The sequence below is a fragment of the Sorex fumeus genome, unplaced genomic scaffold (assembly GCF_029834395.1).
Source record: "Sorex fumeus unplaced genomic scaffold, SorFum_2.1 ptg000042l, whole genome shotgun sequence".
Classification (NCBI taxonomy): domain Eukaryota; kingdom Metazoa; phylum Chordata; class Mammalia; order Eulipotyphla; family Soricidae; genus Sorex; species Sorex fumeus.
In genome coordinates, this window is record NW_026606099.1 from 1,287,488 (window position 1) to 1,313,226 (window position 25,739).

At 49.5% G+C, this 25,739-nt stretch overlaps 3 protein-coding genes across 10 annotated transcripts in view; 1 reads left to right on the forward strand and 2 right to left on the reverse strand.

Moving 5' to 3' along the window:
- Positions 1-163: 163 nt before the first annotated feature.
- Positions 164-7,029, reverse strand: CDK2 (cyclin dependent kinase 2). 2 transcript variants are annotated; one of them, XM_056120042.1, is made up of 8 exons: positions 6,723-7,029; positions 5,903-5,980; positions 5,675-5,795; positions 4,259-4,429; positions 3,037-3,138; positions 2,197-2,340; positions 1,688-1,891; positions 164-1,428 (listed from the first exon to the last, which is right to left on the reverse strand). In XM_056120042.1, the coding sequence occupies exons 1-8, from the start codon at positions 6,836-6,838 to the stop codon at positions 1,324-1,326; spliced, it is 1,041 nt and encodes a 346-aa protein (XP_055976017.1). In that variant the 5' UTR covers positions 6,839-7,029; the 3' UTR covers positions 164-1,323. The 2 variants fall into 2 exon arrangements, with proteins under 2 accessions (XP_055976017.1, XP_055976018.1); XM_056120043.1 differs by lacking the exon at positions 2,197-2,340.
- A 963-nt stretch (positions 7,030-7,992) lies between these two features.
- PMEL (premelanosome protein) lies at positions 7,993-22,434 on the forward strand. Of its 5 annotated transcripts, none has more exons than XM_056120025.1 (12): positions 7,993-8,068; positions 13,250-13,360; positions 13,844-13,990; positions 17,269-17,403; positions 17,725-17,889; positions 18,315-18,839; positions 18,918-19,025; positions 20,517-20,633; positions 20,846-20,930; positions 21,020-21,225; positions 21,288-21,399; positions 22,293-22,434. In XM_056120025.1, exons 1-12 carry the CDS (start codon positions 7,993-7,995, stop codon positions 22,432-22,434), a joined length of 1,929 nt encoding a protein of 642 aa, XP_055976000.1. The 5 variants fall into 5 exon arrangements, with proteins under 5 accessions (XP_055976000.1, XP_055976001.1, XP_055975998.1 ...); XM_056120026.1 differs by having other exon boundaries at positions 21,312-21,399; XM_056120023.1 differs by having other exon boundaries at positions 18,315-19,025.
- Positions 22,435-22,740: 306 nt separating this feature from the next.
- The window catches only part of DGKA (diacylglycerol kinase alpha), a 32,996-nt gene continuing 29,997 nt past the window's right edge, over positions 22,741-25,739 (reverse strand). The window contains exons 18-24 of one of the 3 annotated variants that reach the window (XM_056120020.1): positions 25,420-25,580; positions 24,930-24,994; positions 24,598-24,688; positions 23,596-23,797; positions 23,392-23,512; positions 23,168-23,228; positions 22,741-22,925 (exon numbers count right to left, since the gene is read on the reverse strand). In XM_056120020.1, the coding sequence (XP_055975995.1) occupies positions 22,842-22,925; positions 23,168-23,228; positions 23,392-23,512; positions 23,596-23,797; positions 24,598-24,688; positions 24,930-24,994; positions 25,420-25,580 (785 nt within the window). In that variant the 3' untranslated portion in view covers positions 22,741-22,841. The remainder of the gene's footprint in view (positions 22,926-23,167; positions 23,229-23,391; positions 23,513-23,595; positions 23,798-24,597; positions 24,689-24,929; positions 24,995-25,419; positions 25,581-25,739) is intronic. The other 2 variants (XM_056120022.1, XM_056120021.1) reach the window with 2 other exon arrangements.

Below are 25,739 nucleotides of genomic sequence, written 5' to 3' on the forward strand. Positions count from 1 at the left end.
CAAGGACCACTCCCGGTGGGGCTTGGGGACCACATGGGGTGTTGGGATCGAAACAAGTTGACCACAGCAAGGCAAGTGCCCTGTTTCTTTCAGGCCCTCTTGCACCATTCATTCGGCAAATAAAGTAGAAAAGATATAAACTATAAAATTAGGAACTTTTTTTTTAATGAATTACAAACTAAATTACAAATAATGTTAAGAGCAAGAACACTCAAGGACAAAAGGTGGGAGAGACAAAAATCATAAAAATGGAAAAAAATACGTTTTCTTTTTAAACATTTGCATTACAAAACCCCATGGTGTGCATGGCAACAAATCCACCCACTCCCATTAAAAAAACTACTATAACCTGAAATATAAATATAATTGCTCATCCATCCTTCTTTTAAAGAAATATTTTTCCCTATGCTCCCTCCCATCCCCCCTGCAACTGAGCCACAGCCCTAAAAAAGGTATAATCATTCTCAAAACAATGTCTAAACCCTAACTTCCACTCCTAGGGCTGCTTTTGGAGGAAGATGGTAACACGGGATCCCTGGATCCCTAGCACCTGAAGGATAAACATTTTGAAAGACAAAAAAAAAAAAAAATTAAACTTTCACTTGTCTTGTAAGAACTCAGTGTCGTCTAATTCCTATCCCAGAGCTTCCTAGACACCCCTTGGGCTTAAGAAGGACAGTGAAATGGGCTTAGCAGGCAAGAAAGCTAAGACCAGAAAACACATTTCTACTACACATTCAGGGCCATCTGGTAGTGCTTAGGCTATCCCTGACTCTGACAGAGACCACCAAGATTGAGTTGAGTCAAAGTCTTAGGTAAGATGAAATAGTAAAGGTATAAATTGGTTGTGTCTTTTTTAAAAGTCCTAATCCCTTAAAACAAGCCCCGACATATGCTTTTGTTTTCTTGGTTTTCATAAGTTCCGACTTAGCCTTCTTGCTTTAAGTCGGCCTCACGAAGCCAGTGGCTGAAGCTATGGGAATCTCTTGTCATTCTAAAAATTGAGGGCCGTTTGGCATGGCAAATCCTGGATGAGGCGAGGGGAGTCAGTCTTTTTCTGTTTAAGTACCCCTCCTCAGCATCAACTAAGACGTGAGAAGAGAGTAATGCAGACTGACTTAAGTGCATCTGAGCTTCCTTTGACTTTCTCGAGTTTCCTTTCATTTTTCACCTATTTCCTCTATCTTGGTATTCCCCAGAGCTGTCTGGCAAAGAGGATAAAATATGTGTTAAGGCAGCCAGACAAGATCAGAGGGCTCCAAGCCAGATCAGGCCCTCACTGGAAGAAAGGGGGAGTGAGACTTGGGGGCATGGGGAAGGACATCACAGCCGAAGATGGGGCACTGGCTTGGTCACATCCTGGAAGAAAGGGTGCGCCAGAGCTGCCTTTGCCGAAATCCGCTTGTTGGGGTCGTAGTGCAGCATTTGCTGGAGGAAGAGACGTACGCTGACTTCAGTGATAGCACAGAAAGCTGATGGGCAGCAGGTGTCCAAGAAACCAAGTCCTTGCGCCCCAAGACCCCCCTTTCCCTCCTCCCTATATCTGAACCATTGTGCCAGCAGTGGGAGAGAAGCAGGGATGAGGGAAGTGTTGAGACCCGGAGTTCAGGGGCTCATCCTTCTTCATCGTGGAAAAACCCTGCCCAGGAGGAGGTGCCTAGGGAAATGGGTGCCCATCCCCTCTCACCGATAACAAGCTCTGTCCATCTTCATCCAGGGGAGGCACAACTTTGCTAAAATCTTGGCGGGCCCACTTGGGGAAACTTGGCTTATAATCCGGCATGGAAGTAACTCCAGGCCAAACCACCTCATCTGGTGTGCCCAGAGTCCGAAAGATTCGGAAGAGCTGGTCAATCTCAGAATCTCCAGGGAACAGGGCCCGGCGGGTCACCTGAAAGTGGGCAAAGAGGAAAGGCCAAACCCCGTACTGACGTCAGTCGGAACTGGCCTCTGTACAACGGAGGTTCCCACAGGCAGTGGAAGGTCAGCAGGGCCCCATGACTCCCTCCCCGGGGCCTTTCATGGGGTTAGTCACACAGAGCTGAGAGACAATGAAGTCCCTTCATCTGTCTTCTTGCCCCCTCCTTCCTTCCCCCAACCATGCCTTTCCAGATCCCCAAGGCTGGGTGGGGCTGGGAGGGGGACGAATGTCTGGGGTGCCACTGACATGTAGCAAAGGGATCCCAAGCCACTCACGGGGTGTGGGGTAGACACTGCGGTCATCCCCCCTCCTTGTGATGCAGCCACTTCTAGATAGGAGCACAGCGGGCAGAGACTGTGTCTTCCATTTCTTCTGTGTTCCCCACAGCACTTAGCATGGTGCTGGGTACACACTAGGTGCTTAACAAATATTTTTTGATGAATTGAGAGAGGAATATGGGCAATTGTAAGGTAATGTACTGGGAGATTAACGTATATTGTAAATAAAGATGTGTGTGTATGTGTGTGTGTGTGTGTGTGTGTATTACATAGGTTAATCATCTCCAAGTCCCCAGTTAACGACCCAGAAAAAGAACCTTAAAACATTGCTAGTTTGACTTGAAAACTCAGCCCACTCCACTGTTGGGTTGAAAGGGATGACAGTTCCCATACAAGGCTGGGCCTCAGGGATCATTCTATCTGAAAAGCCAGAGGTTGAGGGGACATGCTCTAAGACTGTCCCCTGAGAAATAAAAGGTGTTGGTAAAGTGGACACAGTGCCACTACGTTCCTAGTTCTCTAGTCTAAGACCAGATGTGGGAGGCACGAAATCAGATACATGCAGACCAAAGCTGTAAGAGCTGCAGATGTACTTTAGCTCGACTTAGGGTTTGACGTGTTTAGGGATACTGACTATAAGGCTGCTTGAGGATCTATAACACAGAGTTGATATAAGACACAGCAGCTCTGTTTTGTCCCCACCACCTCCCTTGGTGCTACTCTAGAGAAAGAACCCAGTAATAACAGAAGGGCTATGAGTCTGAGGCAAGAAACCCTCCTGTTGTTCTTGAATCTGGGGAGCAGTGGGCTGGGTAAAACTTGGGCATGTTGCCATACCATCTCAGCAAAGATGCAGCCTAAGCTCCAGATGTCCACAGCTGTGGAGTAGTATTTGCAACCCAGAAGGATTTCAGGTGCTCGGTACCAGAGGGTCACCACCTGGGGGATAAGAGAAGGAAGGGAAGTGGTGGCCTGTGGGCCACATGTCTGCTCCTCAACATTGCTCTAACTCACAGCCCCACTCACAGACACTTTCCTCCCCTCTTTCACTTCCCACTTCCCTCCCTCTCCTTTCCTGCCAGTGAAAGGACTGCATATGATTCTTTTTTTCTTTTGAGGGGGCAGACACACCCAGTGGTGCTCAGCGCTCACTCCTGGCTCTGTGCTCAGGGCTTACTTCTGGAGGGCACAGGGAACCATAGGGAATGCTGGGAATTGAACCTGTATCAGCTGTGTGAACCTGTATCAGCTGTATCAGCCCTACCCACTGTACTATTGTTCCAGCCCCCTACATGCAATTTTTCCTTTTTTTGTTCTTTTCTTTTCTTCTTTTTTTTGGACCCCAATTATGGTGCTTAGGCTCTGCACTCAGGAATATACTCCTGGTGGTGTTAGGGAACCACACGGGATGCTGGGGCTTGAACCCAGGTTGGCCATGTGCAAGGCAAGCACCCTATCCGCTGTACTACCATTCCAGTTCTGCATACAATTTGTTTTGGGTCACACTCAGAAAGGCTCTGGGGTAACTCCTGGTGGTGCTCAGGGAGTCGTATGGAATGCCCAAGTTGGCCATGAGCAAGGCAAGCACCCTACTTGTTATACTACCTCTCCATTCCCTGCGTACAATTTCTCAACCCAGAATTAGCCTAGTTCACTCATGGCTCTGGGGTCATTTATTCTGATCCCCTAATTTGTGACCTTCCTGGAAAACTTGAGGTGAGGAATTTTTTTAACTGAATTCTACTTTTAGAGTCACACCTGGCAGTGCTCAGGGGAACCATGCAGTGTTGGGGCTCCAATCCGGGCTTCATCATGCAAAGGATACGCTCAGTCCATACGGCTCTCTCCCCAGCGCCAGTGGTCACCATTTTAACAGCGTGCCATACAATTATCTTGGCTTGGTATCTCTCAAGCTCGCTAGCTTGACAGTATCTCTAAGACCTCTTGGGGAGTCAGAGAGGCTTTCCAATATCTGAGTGAGAATGCGCAGTCCAGATCTTTTGATTATCTTTGTGACTATCCTTTTAAGTTACAAGAAGAAAAGCAGAGGGGGACTCACCTCATGAGTATAAGTCCGAACAGGGACTCCGAAAGCTCTGGCTAGTCCAAAGTCTGCGAGCTTGATGGATCCCTCCGCATTAATGAGCAGATTCTGAGGTTTGAGGTCTCGGTGCAGGACCCGATGAGAATGGCAGAAAGCTAGGCCCTGGAGCAGCTGGAACAGATAGCTCTGACAAGGGGAAAGAGAGACAAGACACTCCAGTGAATAGTTCAGGGTCTCTGTGCTTTCAAAACTCTATTAAACCGGCCAGAGATGATAGCACAGGAGTTAAGGCACTTGCCTTACGCTCAGCTGGCCCTGGTTCAATCTCCTGCATATGGTCCCCTGAGCTGCGTCCTGGAGTAAGTCTGAGTACTACCAAGTGTGGCTCTAAACAAAACCCCTATCCCCTCCTCAAAACAACAACAACAACAACAAACCTACAACTACTGGATTGGAGTGATAGTATAGAGGATAGGAGGGAGCTTCCTGACACGCAACCAACCAAGTTTGATCCCTGGCATCCCCGGAGTAATTGCTCCGAGTAAATGTTCAGAGTAATTCCTGAGTTTGGAGCCAGGAGTAACTCCTGAGCACTGCTGGGTCTGGCCCCAAAACAAACAAACAACAACAACAACAACAACAAAAAGCCAAAGCCTCAACTAAAGCCTTTACTAGATTTGATTATAATTATATAGTTACCAGCTATTTCTCCACTGGACTCTCTGTCCCACCAAGTCTTATTCTTCTGCTTTGTATCTTTTTTTTTTTTCCTTTAGAGAGTGGCTTTCCAAGTAATGCTCAGAGGAACAGGGAGCCATTCCCAGCAACACTGGCCAGTCAGGTCTGCTCCAGCCGAGCAGTGCTCCAAACTACTGTACAGAGATGGAGGCGAAAAGGAGGACAGTGGGCCAAGAGAGTGAAAAACTCAGGACATGTGCCCCTAACCCCTGAGCTATCTTCCCCATCCATATTTTGTCTCTGTCATATTTTGTGCAAACTATTGAAGGTGTTTTATAAATGTGGACTAACTAAACATTTGGTGACTAACTAAAACAGACCATACAGATTCACTTCCTATTTTTCCACCAAAGGAGTAGAAGAGCCTTTAGAAGGAATCTACCAAGTGCGCTCCAGCCTTCAAACTCCATTATCTAAGTTTCATCCTACCTTCTACCAGAGTTGCTAAGTTGACTCACTAGAGTTTTAACTTCTTTGATTCTGCTGCCCAGCCTAAGAGTTAATAAGCATAATGAGCAGTGAAAGAGCCACAAAAGTAAGATAGGGGTGCATGAGTGTATGAGTATGTGTGTGTAAGTGAAATAAAGAGACTGGGAATTAAGCCACGATCACAAATCATACTTGGTCTCAACTGACTGCCTTCAATTCTCTCAAAACAAGTCATGATGGGGAAGAAAGAAGAAAAAGGATTACCTTAATGAGTGGAAGAGGAATGCCAGTGAGAGCAGAGGCATCCATGAATTTCTTGAGGTCCTGGTGCAGAAACTCAAAAACCAAGTAGAGTTTATTTTCTGTGTGGATGACATCTAGCAGCCTAGGGAAGGGGAGGTTCGGGAGTTGAAGGTAAGGGAGAGAAATGCCCAGACTATGAAGACAGAACTCCTTCTTTACTGCCAGTACACCTCCCAGACACATACTTACTTGACAATATTAGGGTGGTTGAGCTCCTTGAGCAGAGAGATCTCCCTGATGGCAGTACTGGGTACACCCTCTGTCTCACTTGGAGAGGTTGGTAAAATGAAAATGAGAATGTGGTTACAAATATTCCTTTTCAGCTGGTTCCTTATTTCCCACACTTCAGTACCCCTAAAATGACACAATCCTGGTATCCCTTAGGACAGTGAGAAGAGAGTTAATCCATGATTGATAAGGAGTGACTTTTGAGCACTTGAATGCCATGATCTCTTCTCCCCACCCACCCCCCATCCACCCACACCCTAGAGGGAGGTAAGTGAAGCCCTGGTAAAGGTGAAGCAAAGAAGACGGCAACAGGACAAAAAAATTTTTAAAAGGAGTTGTAGCAGCAGCCTCCCTAGAGGGACCAGTGAAGTTCAACTGCCATTTTCTATTTTTTTTAAGAGAGAGAGAATTCGAAGAGGAGGGTGGAGTTGGGACAGTAAGGATGGTTCTTCGTTCAGAAAGCTCTTCTCCGGATGGGTCCCACAAAACCCCTCTTTGGGGAGTCCTGGACCCCGGTTCAGAGGGCCTCCTGCCTCTTCCTGAACCTTTCCGAGCGCACCGTGGGGACGTCTCACTAGGCTCCGGGTAGGACGTTTACAGTGACTTTCCACCTCTCGGATCCTTCAGTCTCGACCGGGAAACCCTCTCCAGTCCTCCAGCCCACCTCTCCACTTCAAAGAGGCCCCGCCCTGCTACCTTCCGGTACCCGCCTGTTAGGGTGGGGGTGGGGGCCACGAAAAGACCTCCCCAGTCAGGGGTCCCGAGTATAGAGGCCACTCACGTGTCCAGGCGGATTTTTTTAAGCGCCACCACTTCTCCCGTCACCTTATTTTTGGCTTTGTACACCACTCCGTACGTGCCCTCTCCGATCTTTTCCACTTTTTGGAAGTTCTCCATGAAGCGCTAGCGAGTCGGGTCAGCCCGGCCCTGGAGCGGGAGCCTGGGAACCCTGCAGAAAGCGGGCCCCGGCTCTCAGGGGCGGAGGAGGGGAAGACCAGGCCCAGCACCGCCGCCCCAGGTCGGGATGGAACGCGGTCTGTCTCCCACTCTTGTCAATTTGTCCAACTTGAAACAATGTTGCCGCCTCCCCCCCCCCAGTTCCCAGCCGCCACCAGAGGCCCCGCCCCTCCTTCCCGCGTTTCCCTGGCCCCGCCCCCGAACCTTGCTATTGGTCCGCGTCAGAGTGGGCGGGGCGGGGCCGGGGCGGCTGGCGGCAAAGGGCCCCGCCCCACGCTTGTGTGGCGCGGCTGAGTGTAAGGGGAGTTCTGCTTCCACCGCGAAGCTGATGACCGTCTGCCAAGTATATCAGGTCTCGAGTTCCCGACCTGAGACCGTACCCCTAGGGAAAAGGATTAAATTCCCGTTGGCCCAGGGAACCTCTTTTGGAAACTGGGAAGTTGGGAAAATCCTAAGGGAATTTCTCTTAAGGGAATCTCCTAAGGGCTTATGAGCACGCGTGACAGTCTCTGAGCCTACCCCATAGGGTGTCTCTCTGTTTTTTTTTTTTTAAATCTTTGTTTGGGACCTCACCTAGCAGTGTTCAGGGCTTTCTGGTGAGCACATCGGCTCTGCTTTCAGAGCATCAATCCTGGTAGGGCTCTGGGGATCCCGGGAGGTGCGGGGATCGAACCCAGGTAGGTTGCAAGCAACGCAAGCTCTGTTCTCTCTCTTCGGTCCTTCTCTCCTCTGCTTTTGTATGCAGTGTTTCTGTTATTGCCCATCTGAGAGATTCCTAGTTTGGCTACACGTTACTCTCCTGTGGTGTATTATGTGCATTAGGTGTATTTCTGTAGCTGCCATTCAGGCATTTATTTCCCAAGCGGGATGCATCAAGTTGAGATTGACCCAGTGAAACCAGAAGCTATCACTTATCCCAGCAGGATAACTGGGAAGTAGGGTCCCTTGTCTGTTTTATCTCCCTCAAGTGCTCATGCTGCTCCCAGGCCTCTCCTGGAGAGAGAAGAGGAGGGGCTATGCAAATAAGCACCCCATTCTTATATAGGGGCTTGTCCAGCCCTCCAACTTCTTTAGTAGCCGGACTGAGGAACAGGATGAATCTGGTGCTGAGAAAATGTCTTCTGTGTGTGTCTGTGTTATGTGCTGTCCTGGCGATGGTGACCACAGAAGGTGAGTTCGGAGGACTGTGGGCACAGTGTGATTGTGGGGTTGAACACTTGTGCGGGCTTTCCCTCTCCTAATGGAAGATGGAAGATGCCAGCAGCACAAGCGCCTGCTCACATTTGATTTAGTGTGGACACGGGCACCTGAGCTTCCTCATCGCATAAGAGGTCTGGGGTTGGACCTGAAGGTAACTCCTGCTTCACTGTGGGTCTTCTTAGCCTAGTCTAAGGTCCACTGGTCAGTGAGCTGGAGCAGGGGCTCCAAAGGGAGGTGAAGACTCCATCGGGAAGTGTATGAGGTATCTGTTATAGGGTCTTTAAAATGGGGAGTACAAGAATGCTGTGTTAAATAAGGCTAAGGAGACACCACTTTTGGTGTTAAATAAGAAGGCAAAGGAGAGATCACCCTCCCTCTTTGAGATGGGGCTGGCAGAACACAGCCCAGATTTTTTTGTTCAGGAGCTGGGACACACAGAGGGCTCTCAGCTGAGCATCACATGAAAGAGCTCTGGGGGATTGAGGCCTCGTGATGAGAGTGAGGGATGGGGGTGGGGATGGTTCAAGGGTCTGGAATGTCCCGTGCTGCTCTGAGAAGGGTGGGTTGGGAGTGGGAGAAAGAATGGGGCATCTTGTGATTCTCTTGTTCTAGTGGTGGTGTGCTTAGTGAATGACCCCAGATCCCACCCCAACACAACTGACTGAGTTTCTAGTACACTGAAGGGATGGAAGAGTTTCCACTGTGCTGAAATATAGACATACCCTCTTTTCTCTTCATGTATCTGTAGTCTTACAGATTTTTTTCCCTTCTTTTCTCTCTCTCTTCCCTTTTCTTTTCTTTCCTTTCCTTCCTTTTCTGTGCCAAGGATTGAACGCAGGACCTCACACATGGCAAAGCAAGTGCTCTCCCACTGGGCTACATACCTGACTTCTCACATATTTCTAAGCCTCAGAGATTCCTAAGAAGTTTTTTTTTTCTTTTTTTGCTTTTTGGGTCACACCCAGCGATGCACAGGGGTTACTCCTGGTTCATGCACTCAGGTATTACACCTGGCAGTGCTCAGGGGACCATATGGGATGCTGGGAATCGAACCCAGGTTGGCCGCATGCAAGGCAAACATCCTACCCGCTGTGCCAACACTCCAGCCCCTCCTAAGAAGTTCTTGATCTGATTTCTTTTATTCATGTTTCAGTTTTGAGTCTTTTTTTTTTTTGCTATGCTTTTTTTTTTTTTTTGCTATGCTTCTGGAAACATTCTGTATGTAGAAAAGTATGTAGTTGTGAGGCTGGAGAGATAGTACAGCAGTTAAGGTGCTTGCCTTGTATGTGGCTGACCTGGGTTCGATCCCCGAGCTCCCATGTGGTCCCCAGAGTAACACCAGGAGTAATTTCAGGAATAACCTCAGCATTGCCAGACGTGGCCTCCCCAAAAAATAAAACCAAAATAAGTGTGTAGATGTTTTAAACCACTGTAGCACTGTCCTCCCGTTGTTCATTGATTTGCTTGAGCGGGCCCAGTAACGTCTCCTTCGTGAGACTTGTTGTTACTGTGTTTGGCATATTGAATATGTCACAGGTAGTTTGCCAGGATTTGCTGTGCAGGTGAGATACTCTTGGTAGCTTGCCGGGCTCTCTGAGAGGGGCGGAGGAATCGAACCTGGCATGGCCAGGCCAGCCGCCTGCAAGGCAAACGCCCTACCGCTGTGCTATCGCTCACACAAACCAAAGGGGAAAAAAAGTTAGATATTCATAATAATTTTTATGGACTGGACTGGAGCGATAACACAGCGGGTAGGGCACTTGCCTTGCACGCGGCCAACCTGGCCGACCCAAGTTCGATTCCTCTGCCCCTCTCAGAGAGCCCGGCAAGCTACTGAGAGTATCTCACCTGAACGGCAAAGCCTGGCAAGCTACCTGTAATGTATTCGATATGCCAAACACACAGTAACAACAAGTCTTACGATGTTACTGGGCCCGCTCGAGCAAATTGATGAACAACGGGAGTGACAGTGACCGTGGATTAAATAATTTTGTCTAGTGTGAAATGACATTTTTCTTTTTCTTTTTTTTTATTTTTGGGCGGCCTAATCCTATGGTGATTGGGGTAACATATGGTACTAGGCATTAAACCTCAGCCTCCTGCATGCAAAGCACGTTTTGCATAGACCCAGTCCACTGAGAAATCTCTCCTCTCCAACCCTGTTTTTTTTTTGTTTGTTTCTTTTGAACACCCAGTAGTACTCAGGTTACATTTCCTGCCTGGTACTTGGGGGTTACTTCCCTTGGTGGGACTCGGGATCTTGCAATGCTGGGGCTCTCACCAGACTCCTGCAAGTAAAGCATGCCCTTGGAGCCACCTGGCCTGACATTTTGCTTTTTCAAGAAAATATTCATATTTTTTGTAAATACAAGCTGAAGTTGTAGGGTTAAAATAAGATGTCTGGGGGCTGGAGAGATAGCACAGCGGATAGGGCGTTTGTCTTGCATGTGGCCGACCCGGGTTCAACTCCCAGCATCCCATATGATCCCCTGAGCACCGCCAGGAGTAACTCCTGAGTGCAGAGCCAGGAGTAACCCCTGTGTATCGCCGGGTGTGACCCAAAAAGCAAAAAGCAAAAAAAAAAAAGATTGTCTGGTGGCCAGATAGTACAGCGGGTCAGGTGTTTTCCTTACATGTGGCTGACCCAGCTTCAAATTCACAGCACCACACTCAGTCCCCTGAGCACTGCTAAGAATGATTCCCGAGTCCCTGAGCACTGCTTTGTGTAGCCCCCAAATGAAAACCAAAAGAAAAAAACAACCCCAGACTACCAATAACAACTCCCCCCGCCCCCCCCCATATGTGTGACTAGCTTTAAAATACATCAGCCAAAACACAGACAATTACCAAGGATAAATAAATATAGCAAACCCTGTTACTGTTGGATCTGCATGAGGGCACGTGGAGAGACATTGTACCTTTCCTCAGGCTTCCCTTTTAACCGGTTACAGTAATTCTGTCTGGGGGGCAGAGCAATAGTAGAGCAGGTAGGGCATTTGACCTCACATGGCTGACCTGGCTTTGATCCCTGGCACCCCACATAGACCCTCCCCCACCAGCACTGCCAGGAGTGATCCCTGAGTACAGAGCCAAGAATAACCCCTGAGCACAGCAGGCTGCTCCCCAATCAAAAAAAAAAAAAGTAAAACTAACAGAAATTTCTGAAGGATGATTTTCATGGTAAGTGAATCATATCTCAATAAAATGAAACAAAATAAATCTTCTGAGGTAGCCTTGTCTACAGGACAAAGACTAAATTCTTGTCTGGCACTGCAAGTCCCCAAACCATCTTCTTGGCCTCAGCTTGCAGAGCATGCGTCAGCCACATGGCAAGTCATCCCTCGCATGTCCTGTGCTACCATGCCTGCAACATCTACTCATGCTGCAGTGCCTTCATCTACCAGCCAGCTTCTCACGAAACCCTTTCGTTTGCCGGTGCAACGGATTTGCTTATTCTGTCATTTTGCTGTTCCTTATAAGTATGAACTTATGACTCCCACCGGACAATGCCGTGATCTCTCCTCTCCTCTCCTTCCCTCCTCTCCCTCTCTCTCTCTCCCTTTTCTTTCTCTCTCTTTCTCTCTCCCTTTCTTTCTCTCTCTTTTTCTTTCTTTCTTTCTTTCTTTCTTTCTTTCTTTCTTTCTTTCTTTCTTTCTCTCTACAGATATAGGAAGAGAAAAATTTGTAAGGCTACAGATACAGGAAGAGAAAAGAGGGTATATCTATATTTCAGCACAGTGGAAACTTCTTCCTACACATACCTGACTGTGCTCAGGGCTTACATCTGGCTCTGTGCTCAGTGATCACTCCTGGAGGGACTCTATGTAGTGCTGTGAATAGAACTGGGTCGACTGACTGCCAGGCAAGCACCTTACCCACTGTACTTTCACTCCAAACCCCACGTGTCTTCTGTCATTACCTAGCATCCTGTGAGGGCCATGTTTTATTTATTTCCCTTTTTAGTTTTTGGACCACAGCCAGCCCCTCTGGGATCTATTTTGGGTTTGTGCACAGGAGTTTTGCCCAAAGTTGTTTCGGGAACCATGTGACCACTGGATCAACTTTTTAAACTTTTTTTTTTTTCTGGGTTGGGGGGTGATGGTGGGAGCCAGCATACTCAAGGTACTCAGGTTTTATTCCTGGCTCTGTATGCAGAGCTCACTCCTGATTGTGCTCAGGGATTATATGTGGTGCTGGGGATCAAACCTGGGTTGAAAAAAAATGAAAAAAAAAAAAGGGTGCTGGAGCGATAGTACAGTGGGTACGGCGTTTGCCTTGCATGTGGCCGACCCGGGTTCAATTCCCAGCATCCCATATGGTCCCCTGAGCACCGCCAGGAGTAATTCCTAAGTGCATTAGCCAGGAGTAACCCTGTGCAACGCTGGGTGTGACCTAAAAGGCAAAAACAAAACAAAACAAAAAAAAAAACACCTGGGTTGACCACATGAAAGTCAAGCGTCCTGCAGCTGTACTATCCTTCCAAACTCCTAAGTACAGTTCTTTTTTTTTTTTTTCTTCTTTTTGGGTCACACCCAGTGATGGTCAGGAGTTACTCCTGGCTCTGCACTCAAGAATTACTCCTGATGGTGCTCAGTTAGGGTACCATATGGGATGCTAGGACTTTTTTTTTTTTCTTTTTGGGTCACACCCGGCGATGCACAGGGATTACTCCTGGCTCTACACTCAGGAATTACTCCTGGCGGCGCTCAGGGGACTATATGGGATGCTGGGAATCGAACCTGGGTTGGCCGCGTGCAAGGCAAACGCCCTACCCGCTGTGCTATCACTCCAGCCCCGAGTACAGTTCTTTAAATAAAACTATTTTATTTCACCGGAAAAGAAAAAATTCCAGGGCTAGTAGCTACTGGTAGGATGTTTGCCTTGCACATAACAGACTTAAATTCAATCCCTCCACACCCCATTTGGTCCCCTGATTCCCTCCAGGAGTGAGAGATTCCCAAGTGCTTAGCAAGAAATAAGTCTTGAGCACTGCCAGGTGTGGAGAAACAAAACCAAAACCAGTTAAAAATAATAATAAATAACTCAAACCCCCCCCAAAAGATTAACACCCCCCCCCAATAAAAGTCAGTGAGGTGACATGGGGTAGTGTGATTGTTTGATCCATGGGCCCTCATGGACCTTTCCTTTCAGGATCCAGAAACAAGGACTGGTTTGGTGTCTCAAGGCAGTTCAGAACTAAATCCTGGAACAAGCAACTGTATCCAGAGTGGACAGAAAACCAAGGTCGTGATTGCTGGAGAGGTAGGAATTGGGCAATTTCTAGGGAAGATGTAGTGGGAATAGAATGGGGAGAGGAAGGGGTGAGAGGCTGGAGCAGTAGTACAGCAGGGAGGGCTCTTGACTTGCACACGGTCAATATGGGTTCAATCCCCGGCATCCCGTGTGGTCTCCTGAGCACTACCAGGAGTGATTCCTGAGTACAAAGCCAGGAGCATCGCTTGGTGTGGCCCAAAAACAAAAGAAAGGGGGCCGGAGCGATAGTTCAGCGGATAGGGCATTTGCCTTGCATGTGGCCGACCCAGGTTCGATTCCCAGCATTCCATATGGTCCCCCAAGCACCACCAGGAATAATTCCTGAGTGCAGAGCCAGGAGTAACCCCTGAACATTGCTGGGTGTGGCTAAGAAAGAAAGAAAGAGGTGAGGGCTAGGGTGGGGGTAGGAAGGGGCAAGGTATACATGGAGGGGGGAGCCAGAAGTCACCGTTAACATAGTTGCCCTTCTAGGTGGCCCAGTTTCCCTGAAGGTCAGTAATGATGGACCTACACTGATCGGGGCAAATGCTTCCTTCTCTATTGCCCTGCTCTTCCCTGAGAGCCAAAAGGTGCAGGTGGATGGGCAAGTCATCTGGGCCAATGACTCCATCATCAATGGTAAGTACTTGCCTGAAAATGAGCCTCTTGTTTGTAAGGCTTGGATTTCCTGGTATTACCAGTGAGCTCTTCTTCCTGTTCTTTCTTTCTTTCTTTCTTTCTTTCTTTCTTTCTTTCTTTCTTCCTTCCTTCCTTCCTTCCTTCTTTTCTTTCTTTCTTTCTCTTTCTTCCCTTCCTTCCTTCCTTCCTTCCTTCCTTCCTTCCTTCCTTCCTTCCTTCCTATCTTTTGTTTTCTTTTTTTGTTTTTCCTTCCTTTTTCTTTCTACTTTCCTTCCCTCCCTCCCTCTCTTCCTCCTACCTCATTTTCTTCCTCCCTTCCTTCCTCCCTTCCTTCTTTCCTCCCTCGCTTTCTTTTCCAAGTGATCTATGTCATTGTGAAAACACAGGTAAAGACAAAGAAAATAATAGTAGAGGGAGTGTACCCCCAAAAAAAGAAAGAAAAGAAAAAGCACCCCAAATGGTTGACAGCACAATCCAGTGGACCTAGAGGTTAGACAAACTTAGATTTAAACTTAGTATTGATATGTGACCCTGGGCACAAGTTACTTGAATGTGCTGTGTTTTCATTACCTTACTTGTGGATTGGGGATCACGATCACGATCATCCTGTTGTTCGTCGATTGCCTCGAGTAGGCACCAGTAACGTCTCCTTTGCCCTAGCCCTGAGATTTTAAAAAGTGCCATATTCGGGGCTGGAGCGATAGCACAGCAGGTAGGGCGTTTGCCTTGCAGCAGCCAACCTGGGTTCGATTCCCAGCATCCCATATGGTCCCCTGAGCACCGCCAGTAGTAATTCCTGAGTGCATGAGCCAGGAGTAACCCCTGTGCATCACCAGGTGTGACCCAAAAAGAAAAAAAAAGTGCCATATTCAAGGCTCTTTCAGGGTTAGGAGAATGAGACCCATCATTGTTACTGGTATTTGGCATATTAGGTATGCCACGGGGAGTTTGCCAGACTCTGCCGTGTGGGCAGGTTACATTTGGTAGCCTGCCAGGTTGTCCAAATTAAGAATGAGATAATAAGATGTTGCACGGCCACAAATGCGGCCATATGCTTCCGGGAGCTGGGTTTTATAGTCTCCAGGTCTTGGCCATTGATGGGATTACACGGCGCGGGGGAGGGGGGGATGGGGGACAGTTGGTGAGTGTGACCCCTGCCTACTGGAAGATGGGGGATCTGGGTGGAGGATGCTCAGCCCTGATCTGAGCAGGCTTGGAGATCTCAGCCCCGGGACCCACATTCCTTTGTTCCTCTGCCGGCACCTTCATGCGTGTGGAAAGTGGTCTCAGCATGGTTGTGGCTGGTTCTGGAGGTCTTCGGCTGCCAGGGCTCTGCTCGGGGATGATGGCATTCAAAAATGGTGACAGAATTTAAATGTGATAATATAGAAAGAATTTGGCATGACATTTTCCCTAGCTGTTATTTATTTGTTAAATTTGGTTTTGGGGTCACACTTGACTGTGCTCAGGGAGCACTCCTGACTCTGTACTCAGGGGTCACTCCTAGCAGTGACTGGGGAATTATATGTGATGTGAGGGATCAAATTGGGGTTGGTCTAGGGTCAAAGCAATAATACAGAGGGTAGGGAATTTGCCTTGCATGCAGTCAGCCCAGGTTCCATCCACAGCACCCTGTGGTGCCCTAATCCCTAACAGGAGTGATCCTTGAATATAGAGCCAGGAGTAAGCCCTGAGTACTGTTGGGCATGACACGAAAACAAAAAAATCAAAGAGAAATTGGGGTTGGTCTCATGTAAGTCAAGCACCTTGATCCCTGTACTATCTCTTTGGCTCCACTAATGTGGCTACTTTGTTTTGATTTTGTGTTGGAGGCCTCTCCTGGCGGTGCTCTGGAGCTCCTCCTGTCTTGGTGCTCAGGGGTCACTCCTAGTGGTATCCAGGGGGCTCTTGGAGCCATTTACCCCACACTGACATTTTATTTATTTTGGCTTTTGGGTCACACTGGCAGTGCTCAGGGCTTACTACTGGCTCTGAAGTCAGGGATCACTCCTAGTGGGCTTGGGCAAACATATGAGGTGCCACAGATCAAACTGGGTTGGCTATGTGCCACCCTACCCACTGCCATATCTCCCAAACCCCTCTTTTTTTTTTTTTGCTTTTTGGGTCACACCCGGCAATGCACAGGGGTTACTCCTGGCTCTGCGCTCAGGAATTACTCCTGGCGGTGCTCAGGGGACCATATGGGATGCTGGGAATCGAACCCGGGTTGGCCACGTGCAAGGCAAACGCCCTACCTGCTGTGCCCCCTCCCCAACCCCTCTTAACTCTTAACTGTTGTTTTTTTTTTTTTATTTATTGAATCACTGTGGGAAAGGTTACAAAGCTTTCAGGTTTATGTCTCAGTCATGCAAATATCAAACACATTTCCCTTTACCAAAACTTATTTTTTACCATGAAGAACCCCAATAAAACCCCACCCCCCACCCCTCCCCGTCCCTGTGAGGCAGATGAATTCTAGTTAACACTCTATCTGCTTTGATTAGATTCATTGTTTCAATAAAAGATTCACCACTATTATTTAGAGTTTACCCCCCCCCCCCCCAAATCAGACATGCTGAAAAAGCATTGTGAAGTGATTTGCTTTCTACGGCTGGGTTCAAGAATTAAATGTTGGTTTTGGATTTCTGCTCTTTTACCTATTGACCCTGGAAGTATTTCTACTGAAAGTCTTAACTGTTGTTTTTAATTTCTGTGCCACTAACTTAGTCCTGTACTAAGTTCCTCCCTAGCTGGGGAGTTTCTTTTCCTTTCCCTTTTACTTTCCAGTAAAACTTTCTATTAAAAAAAATAATGTGTACCACTAGTTAGAGAAAGCCATTTTAAAATATTCTTATGCATGGCTTTTCAGCATCTTTCTTATGTATCAACATACATAGGAATCTTTTTCGGCACGATATCCCCCCATTCCCCTTACTGCCACCCCATGACGGTTACCTGCCTTTTGGGGAATGAACTTTGTAAGTAAGGAGTATTCCCAGACCTCTCCCTAGGCGTTGTGTTCAGAGTTTTGGTCTCCGGTTAGAGCGATAGCACAGCGGGTAGGGCGTTTGCCTTGCACGCAGCTGACCCAGCTTCGATTTCCAGCATCTCATATGGTCCCCTGAGCACCACCCAGAGTAACTCTTGAGTGCAGAGCCAGGAGTAACCCCTATGCATCGCCGAGTGTGACCCAAAAAGCAAAAAAAAAAAAAAAAAAAAAAGTTTTAGTCTAGAAGAAGGTGTGCTGGGGTTTAAGGGTCATTCTGTCTGACTTTCAGGAAGCCAAGTGTGGGGGGGACAGCCAGTGTATCCTCAAGACCCCGATGATGCCTGCATCTTCCCTGATGGAGGACCCTGCCCTCCTGGCCCTTGGTCTCAGAGGAGAAGCTTCGTTTATGTCTGGAAGACCTGGGGTGAGGAACTCCCTTCACCGGCCTGTCATCTGTACTTGGAGTCACCCTGTCCTATCTGAACCTCCCTTCTTTTTGGTTGCACCCCTTAGGCTCTATCAGACTCCCCGCCTTCTACTTCCCCTTGGCTCCTTTCTGACCCTCCATCTCTGTGATAGGTCATTCATTCACTCAGCCGCAGTCTCTTTCTGGGGAAACTCACATGGGCTCGTTTCGTGTCTCCCAGGCCAGCCCTTTTGTAAACACCTTCTGAAATCATGGTCCTCTTTCTTCTGCCATGTCTCACCCTGCCCCACTAACCAGCAGCCTCATCCCTCTCTGCAGGCCAATACTGGCAGGTGCTGGGAGGCCCGGAGTCAGGACTGAGCATCGGGACGGGGGCAAACGTAGCGTTAGGCTCACATATCATGGAAGTGACCGTCTACCACCGCCGGGGCCACCGGAGCTACGTGCCCCTTGCTTACTCCCGCTCGGCCTTCACCATTACAGGTCAGGACTTAGGAAGCAAAACCACTTGGGGCTGGAGAAGGTGGGGTGGCTTCCCCTGATTGGAGAGGGCGAGGGGAAGTGGGAAACCTTTAAAAGGGCACACCCCGAAGACCAGGGTAGGGGCTGGAGCAATAGCACAGTGGGTAGGGTGTTTGCCTTGCATGCGGCTGACACGGGTTCGATTCCCAGCATCCCATATGGTCCCCTGAGCACCGCCAGGAGTAATTCCTAAGTGCAGAGCCAGGAGGAACCCCTGTGCATCACTGGGTGTGACCCAAAAAGCAAGCAAAAAAAAAAAAAAGACCAGGGTGAGGAATGTCGAGTGTGGAGCTAGTGTAGCAGCTTGGGCCTGGAGGGTGTGGTTATAAAGGTGCCCTGAGACCCAAGCTTGATTTCTTCTCTCCATTTTTTGCCTCCAAACCCAGATCAGGTCCCCTTCTCTGTGAGTGTGTCCCAGCTGCAGGCCTTGGATGGAGGGAACAAGCACTTCCTGAGAAATCAACCTCTGACTTTTGCCCTCCAGCTCCATGACCCCAGTGGCTATTTGGCTCAGGCTGACCTCTCCTACACATGGGACTTCGGAGATAGCACTGGCACTCTGATCTCCCGGGCACATGTGGTCACTCACACTTACCTGGAGTCCGGCCCCGTCACGGCCCGGGTGGTGCTCCAGGCTGCCATCCCGCTCACCCCCTGTGGCTCCTCCCCAGTGCCAGGCACCACAGATGGGAATGTGCCGACCGCCGAGGCCCCTGGCACCACAGCTGGGGAAGGGCCAACTGCCGAGGCCCCTGGCACCACAGCTGGGGAAGGGCCGACTGCAGGACTTGTCAGTACTCCGCCTGGTCAGGTATCAACTGCAGTGCCGTTTGGAACCACAGCAGCGCTGGTACCCACGGCAGAGAGCACCAACAGCACACCTGGGCAAGTGCCAACCTCAGAGGTCGTTGGTACCACACCTGCAGCAGCACCAACTGCCGAGGCTGGAGGTTCCACTTCTGAAGTGCCGACTGCAGAACCCTCTGGAGCCACAACTGCACCGGTAATAACTTCGGCGCTGGGGGACACCACAGCTGGGGAGGTGCCCAGTCCAGAGAGCGAGGGTCCAACACTCACATCTCCAGAGGCGGTAACAGGTAAGAGGGCCAATAGGAATGGAGTTTATTCAGGTGAGGCATGTTACTAAAGAGCGGATGGACTTACCAGGATCCAGATGCTGTTCATTCTTCTTAGTTTGCTTGTTTTTGTTTTGGGACACACCCGGTAATGCTCAAGGGTTATTTCTGGCTCGGCACTCTGGAATTCCTCTGGGGGACCATTTGGGAAGCTGGGGATTGACCCAGGTCAGCCAAGTGCAAGGCAAACACTCTGTCTGTTGTATTATATCTCTGGCCCCTATTTATTTTATTTGTTAATTCTATGTAGCACAGCGGTAGGGCGTTCGCCTTACAAGCGGCCAACATGGCCGACCCGAGTTCGATTCCTCCGCCCCTCTCAGAGAGCCCGGCAAGCTACCGAGAGTATTCGATATGCCAGACACAGTAACAACAAAGTCTCCAATGGAGACGTTACTGGGCCCGCTCGAGCAAATCGACGATCAACGGGAGGGCCTTTACCTTTTACCTTTATGTTGCTCTCCCCCTCATTGATGTTGCAATGTCTAGGAGTCACACACACCTGATTGCAGCATTGACATGCTTGGTTGAGATGCTTACTTGGGTTCACCAACAGCTATACTGCTGAGATCATGTCCACATGTGGGAATGATCCAACTTGTGCTCAGCCAAGAGCTACAACTCTGAGATTTTCATTTATTTATTTATTTTTTGTTTTATTTTTGGGCCACACCCCATGCTGCTAAGGAGTTACTCCTGGAGGTGCTCAGGGGACCATATAGGATGCTGGGGATTGAACCTGGGTGGACTGCATACAAGGCAAATGTTCTACCTATTGCTCTGGCTCATCTACAGAATTTTTAATTAATTAATTACTATTATTATTATTGTTTTGCTTTTTAGGTCACACCCAGCGTTGCTCAGGGGTTCCTCCTGGCTCTGCACTCAGGAATTACTCCTGGCGGTGCTTGGGGGACCATATGGGATGCTGGCGGTAGAACTTAGGTTGGCCGCCTGCAAGGCAAACGCCCTACCTCTGTACTATTGCTCCAGCCCCCCCAGGATGTTTAAAAACTCCTAAACTAGAGGCTGGAGCGATAGCACAGCGAGTTGGGCGTTTGCCTTGCATGTGACCAACCCGGGTTCAATTCCCAGCATCCCATATGGTCCCCCAAGCACCACCAGGAGTAATTCCTGAGTGCAGAGCCAGGAGGAACCCCTGAGCATCACTCGGTGTGAACCAAAAAGAAAATAAATAAATACATAAATTAAATAAACCTCCTAAACTAGACCTGTGACTTTATAGCAGTTCCTCATCTCTAAAATGAATTTGTGGCAGAAGGGGCCAGATGGGTTTGAAAAAAAAAAAATAAAATGTGATTCCCCAGGTCTTGTTTGATTCCAAGCCTGTATCTTCTAACTCTGGCTCTCCCTGGAAAAATAGGCCTTCTTTGGCCAGTGTCCAGATGAGTCACTTCTCTTGCCTTTGCCTCTTCAACCCTCTCTTGCCAGACTCCCAGAGCCCCCTGCTGGAAGACACAGCCACTTTAATCTTGGTGAAGCGACAAGTCCCCCTGGATTGTGTTCTGTATCGATATGGCTCCTTTTCCCTCACCCTGGATATTGTCCGTGAGTTTTCCCTACTTTGGAGGTTGGTGGGGGAGGGGGTTGGTGCTGGTGCTGTCCACTGGACACATGCACAAGAATATCCAAGTGCCTGGGTCTTCTTTCACTGAAGGGACAGGGATGGAACTGGGGAAGCAGCCCTAGGCCTTCCCCTTTTATGAGCCCTTGGGGAGGCCGATTGAAAGAATCCAGCTTAAACTTTTGTCACTTTTCAGAGGGTATTGAAAGCGCTGAGATCCTGCAGGCTCTGCCTTCCAGTGACGGAGATGCATTTGAACTGACTGTGTCCTGCCAAGGCGGGCAAGTAGACCCTGTGCCCTGCCTGCTGCCTGTCTCCTGGTGCTCTCCTCTGCCCCAGACCATCTGACATCAATTGTCACCTCTCCTAGGTTGCCCCAGGAAGCCTGTATGGATATCTCGTCACCAGGGTGCCAGCCTCCTGCCCAGAGGCTGTGTCAGCCCGTGCCACCCAGCCCAGCCTGCCAACTGGTTCTGCACCAGGCCCTGACGGGTGGCTCAGGGACCTACTGCCTCAATGTATCTTTGGCTGATGCCAACAGTCTGGCAATGGTCAGCACCCAGCTTGTGATGCCTGGTAGGTCCCTGGACAGGGGTGTGGAAGAGGAGTGGGCGTGGTTATCTGGCAGGGAACTGAAGCTCTTCCTGTGATTCTGCTCACAGGCCAGACAGCAGGCCCTGGGAAGGCCCCTCTGGTCCTGGGCATGGTGCTGGTGCTGATGGCTATGGTGCTTGCGTCTGTGATCTATAGGTGAGGACCCTATCACCCACCTTGGGCTTCCTTATTTTCTTTATCCCCACTAATTCTTCCTCAAAGGAATTCCTCAAAGAATTCCCTACTTTCCTTGGAGAATTGCAGTTTCCAGGGCAGACTGTATGTGGAACTGAAACAGGCCTGATGGCAGATTTCCCTATAATTCCTGAGCCAGTAGCTTAGTCTTTCTGAGCCTAGGACAAGTAGGAAAACTTGCAACTGTTCTAGAGGACTTTAACAGTTAAAGGAAATGTAGGTAGGTAAAGCACCTGGTTCTAGGGGTGAGAGGGGTGGGAGATGGCTCAGAGAGAAGGAGAGAGGGAGGGAGGGAGAGGAAGAGGAGGGAGGGGGAGAAAGAGAGAGAGACAGAATGGTTATATTGTTAACTGTTATTATTAGCAATATCAAGAGCTGAGGAAGATGGGTGAAATGAGTTCTCTACGAAAAAGGCAAGTTCCCAGGTCGGGAGTGCCCGCGTCCTCACAGCAGGGATACTCTCCTAGGGGTCGGTTTTTACACACAGCGGTTACCATTGAAACAGGGGAAATGAACTCGAGGAAGAGGGGAGTGAGAGGGAGTGATGACCAAAGCCAAATAGATCTGTGTATGGATGTGTCCTCTTGTTTTGTTTTGTTTTGTTGGAGGGGGGGCTTTTTGGGTCACATCCGGGGATGCACAAGGGTTACTCCTGGCTCATTCACCCAGGAATTACTCCTGGTGGTGCTCAGGGGACCATATGGGATGCTGGGAATCGAACCTGGGTCGTCCACGTGCAAGGCAAATGCCCTACCCGCTGTGCTATCGCTCCAGCCCCTGGGTGTGTCCCTTTGTGGAGGACAGCTGGCTGTCCTGGTCCACTGCTAACCAGTTTTTTCTTCCCCCAATCTCAGGCACAGACTCAGGAAGCGGGGCGCCCCGCCCACGCTGCCCCCACTGACACAGCGCACCACCCACTGGCTGCGGATGCCTCAATTCTTCCGTTCTTGCCCCACTGGTGAGAACAGCCCCCTTCTCCATGGGCAGCAGGTCTGAGTCGGCTCATAGGGTGCCCTGATTGATTTCAGGTGGACAGCCAAGGTCTTCTGCTGCAGATGACCGTCATCTGAAATAAACGCTCAGAACCGAGTGTCGTTGTTGTCTTGCTTGCTTCTGGGAGAATCGATGTCACTCAAGAGGCAACAAAAGAAGGCGGTGGACGACATAACGAATATCCCAGTGAGGGGGAAAAGGTCATTTATTAGATGAGGCACTTTCAACGTGTGTGTGCACACAGATGAGTGGGGAAGAGCACTGCTGTGTGGGGCAATAAATACTGTGAGGGTGCAGGAACACCTCCTCGGTTGGCGGGAGGGTATGTAGCAAGGTGCGGAGCCTCAGGACTCGAGTCCAAGGACATCGAGGTGTGTTCAAGACTGCTTTGGAGGCTGTGGGAGTCCCCCTCAGCACAAGAAGCCAAAGAAACTGGAGGTGCGTGGGGGTGGGCCCATGAGCATAGGCATCTGGTTCTTGTGGGTGATCTTGATCTGGAAGGGAAGGGACATGGTCAGAGGCAAGGCTGGTTGCTTTGGAATGGGGGAGAGATCTGTGGGATTCAGGGTGAGTTTCCAGGATCCTGGAGAGGGTAAGGGCCGAGCAATCAGGATTTGGCAGCAGTGGTAAACAGCGGACCTCCCGGTTTCCGGAGAGAGTGAAAAGTGGGGAACAGAATGGAGAATGAGGGTTCAGGAGCCTGAGGCACAGACAGACAGACACAAGCAGGACTTACCGTACAAGGCGTTTGCATCCAGGGCTCTCCATCAATCTGCATGGGGAGGGTTTTCCTGGTGCTGGAGGAAGCCAGGACAGATTGGTGGGGGTTTCTTTACCAGCCAGACCCCAAAACTCTCTTATGAGATTTGTGGTTCCTGGGTCAAAGTCCCTCCCCTCCTCTCCCAGGGCCCTCCTGCTCTCCTGGCATCACTGCTCCCAAAAGGTCAGAGTTTCCCTTACTGGAAAGTGATCTCAGAGCACTTGGCCAGACGATGTCCAGCACTCTTGAGCTTGGTATAGATCTGGCCGATATCGATGGCACCTTCCAGACCTACTACTTCCAGCCGCTTGTCACTTAGGTCTGAGGGGGAAGCAGAGAGTTTTACCAAAGAGTCGCCTCTGCTCTTGGCCCTGCCCACTCAGCTCCTAGGCTGCTCCTCTCACCTGGGACGCAGGTTTTCAGGATATCAGGGTCAGTGATGACTTTTGCTGTAGCGCCCAAGGCCTGGTTGATCCCATGAGTGGAGTCTCCTTGAGGTTTCTTGGTATCGCCCCAGAGGTTGGAGCCGCCGTGTGTACTGGGGATATTCAGCACTGCGATGCCTTCTAGGGAGAGGTGGCTCAGGTCCAGGGGCTTCCCACAGATCTGAGCGAGAAGGGCCCAGAAGGGCAAAGATCACTCCCCTCACGGTACAATCATGGCTAAGAATCTTTCCACCATATGGCAAACAGGGAAGGGATGCTGGAAGGTTCGTAAGGGATGGCAGAAATAGGGACTTTTTGGGCTGGAGTGATAGCACAGCGGGTAGGGCGTTGCCTTGCACGTGGCCAACCCAGGTTCAATTCCCAGCATCCCATATGGTCCCCTGAGTACCGCCAGGAGTTATTCCTGAGTGCAAAGCCAGGAGTTACCCCTGAGTATCACCAGGTGTGACCCAAAAAGCAAAAAAAAAAAATAGGGACTTTTTGGGGTTTGTTTTGGAGCCACACAGCGATGCTTGGGGGTCACTCTTGGTGATGCTTGAGTTACACGGGATGCTGGCGAACCTAGGTTGGCCATGTGCAAGGCAAGCACCCTGCCCACTGTCCTACCTCTCTAATCCCCAAATAGAAACTTTTGGATCTTGAGGATTTGAGAAACCAGGACTGATATTGGGGATAGCCAATGTTCAAGAACATAAACAATTCCCGGTTGAAGACTATGAAGGAGGAAACTAATATATATAAAAAATAAAACTGAAAGAGGACTGGGGGGGATGGTACATGGGGCTGAGTGCATGCTTTGCATGTGGGGGGGCCCAATGCAGTCCCTGGCACTGCATGGCTTCCCAGCACTGCTGGAAGTGGCCCAAAAGCTAAAAAGAAAATACACAAAAGAGCAACAAAAAAATAAAAAATTAAGGAAAGAAACTGAAAGGATGACCGGTTGTGTTTTGTGATCCCTACCTCAATTGTTAGAGCATCCTCCAGCCCTTTGCACGTTGAGAAGATAGATTCAGATGTGGCGAATTCAAAGTACCAGAGCTTGTTCTTCATTCTGTGTCAACCCCACCATAAGGCCCAAGACAGAGGTGACAGGTTACAGGGCTGGCGAGTCTGGGCCAGGTGCAGGGAAGTGGACATCCCCTTCCTGGCTCCAGTCCTAAGGTGAACCAGGGGGTTTCGGTGAGGGGTTCCCACAAGTGCCAGTGTCCTTTGGACACTCTGAGTCAAACCTGGCCACTGCCAGATCCTTGTCTTTGTGTATGCCCACGACATCCCACCTCCCACCCCCTCACCTGCTGTTGAACTTCTCCGGATATTTCTCTCGCATGGCATGGAACCGGTGAGCAATAGAGGCATCCTGAGGAGTTCAGGGCACTTCAGATGAGAGTCCTGCCTCCCGTCCTAGCACAGAACTCCGTAACACGCCAGTCTGTTGTTTTTTCCTTTTTTCTTTTTGGGTCACACCCGCCGATGCACAGGGGTTACTCCTGGCTCTGCACTCAGGAATTACTCCTGGAGGTGCTCGGGAGACCATATGGGATGCTGGGACTTGAGCTCAGGTCGGCCGCATGCAAGGCAAACGTCCTACCCACTGTGCTATCACTCCAGCCCCGTACATCTCAGTCTAGGAGTAATATGTCCATATTCTTTTCTGTACCCACCTATATCCATCCCCGATTTCCATGTATCACAGCCCCACTGATCTCCACCTTCCTCTTCTGCTCACCCTCTGCCTGCTCAACCTCAACTTCCCCAACATCCCTCAGGCCCCACCACACTGACCACACCGATGGAGAAGTAGTTATTGATGATGTGAAAGGGCACTGGGTCGCTCTTCTCTTCTGTGTGTTGGGGTATCACCTCCACGGACCATCGATCCATGTATACCACCTTACTCATCTCTATATCCTTGAGGATCTTCGCCAAATCCTGTCCCTCGTACCCTAGGGAGGGAAGAGAAGACAGGTGAGTGAGAACTCATCCATGAAACCTAAAGAAGCTCTTAACCCTTAACCCCTTTCCCCAAAAATCTGAGAGTTTCTCTGCAGGTGGCCTTCCCAGCCCCTACCAGTCAAAGGACAGCCTAGTTGGTCATAGCTCCT

Excerpts from the sequence above, each read along its gene's own strand:
- CDK2 (XM_056120042.1), bottom strand. The coding sequence starts at position 6,838 with ATGGAGAACTTCCAAAAAGTGGAAAAGATCGGAGAGGGCACGTACGGA. Across the intron at positions 5,981-6,722 it reads AAAAAAATCCGCCTGGACAC|TGAGACAGAGGGTGTACCCA; the intron begins GTGAGTGGCCTC and ends AACCTCTCCAAG. Across the intron at positions 3,139-4,258 it reads TTCGGACTTATACTCATGAG|GTGGTGACCCTCTGGTACCG; the intron begins GTGAGTCCCCCT and ends CTTATCCCCCAG.
- PMEL (XM_056120023.1), top strand. The coding sequence starts at position 7,993 with ATGAATCTGGTGCTGAGAAAATGTCTTCTGTGTGTGTCTGTGTTATGT. Across the intron at positions 19,026-20,516 it reads ATCTCCAGAGGCGGTAACAG|ACTCCCAGAGCCCCCTGCTG; the intron begins GTAAGAGGGCCA and ends CTCTCTTGCCAG. Across the intron at positions 21,400-22,292 it reads CTTGCGTCTGTGATCTATAG|GCACAGACTCAGGAAGCGGG; the intron begins GTGAGGACCCTA and ends CCCCAATCTCAG.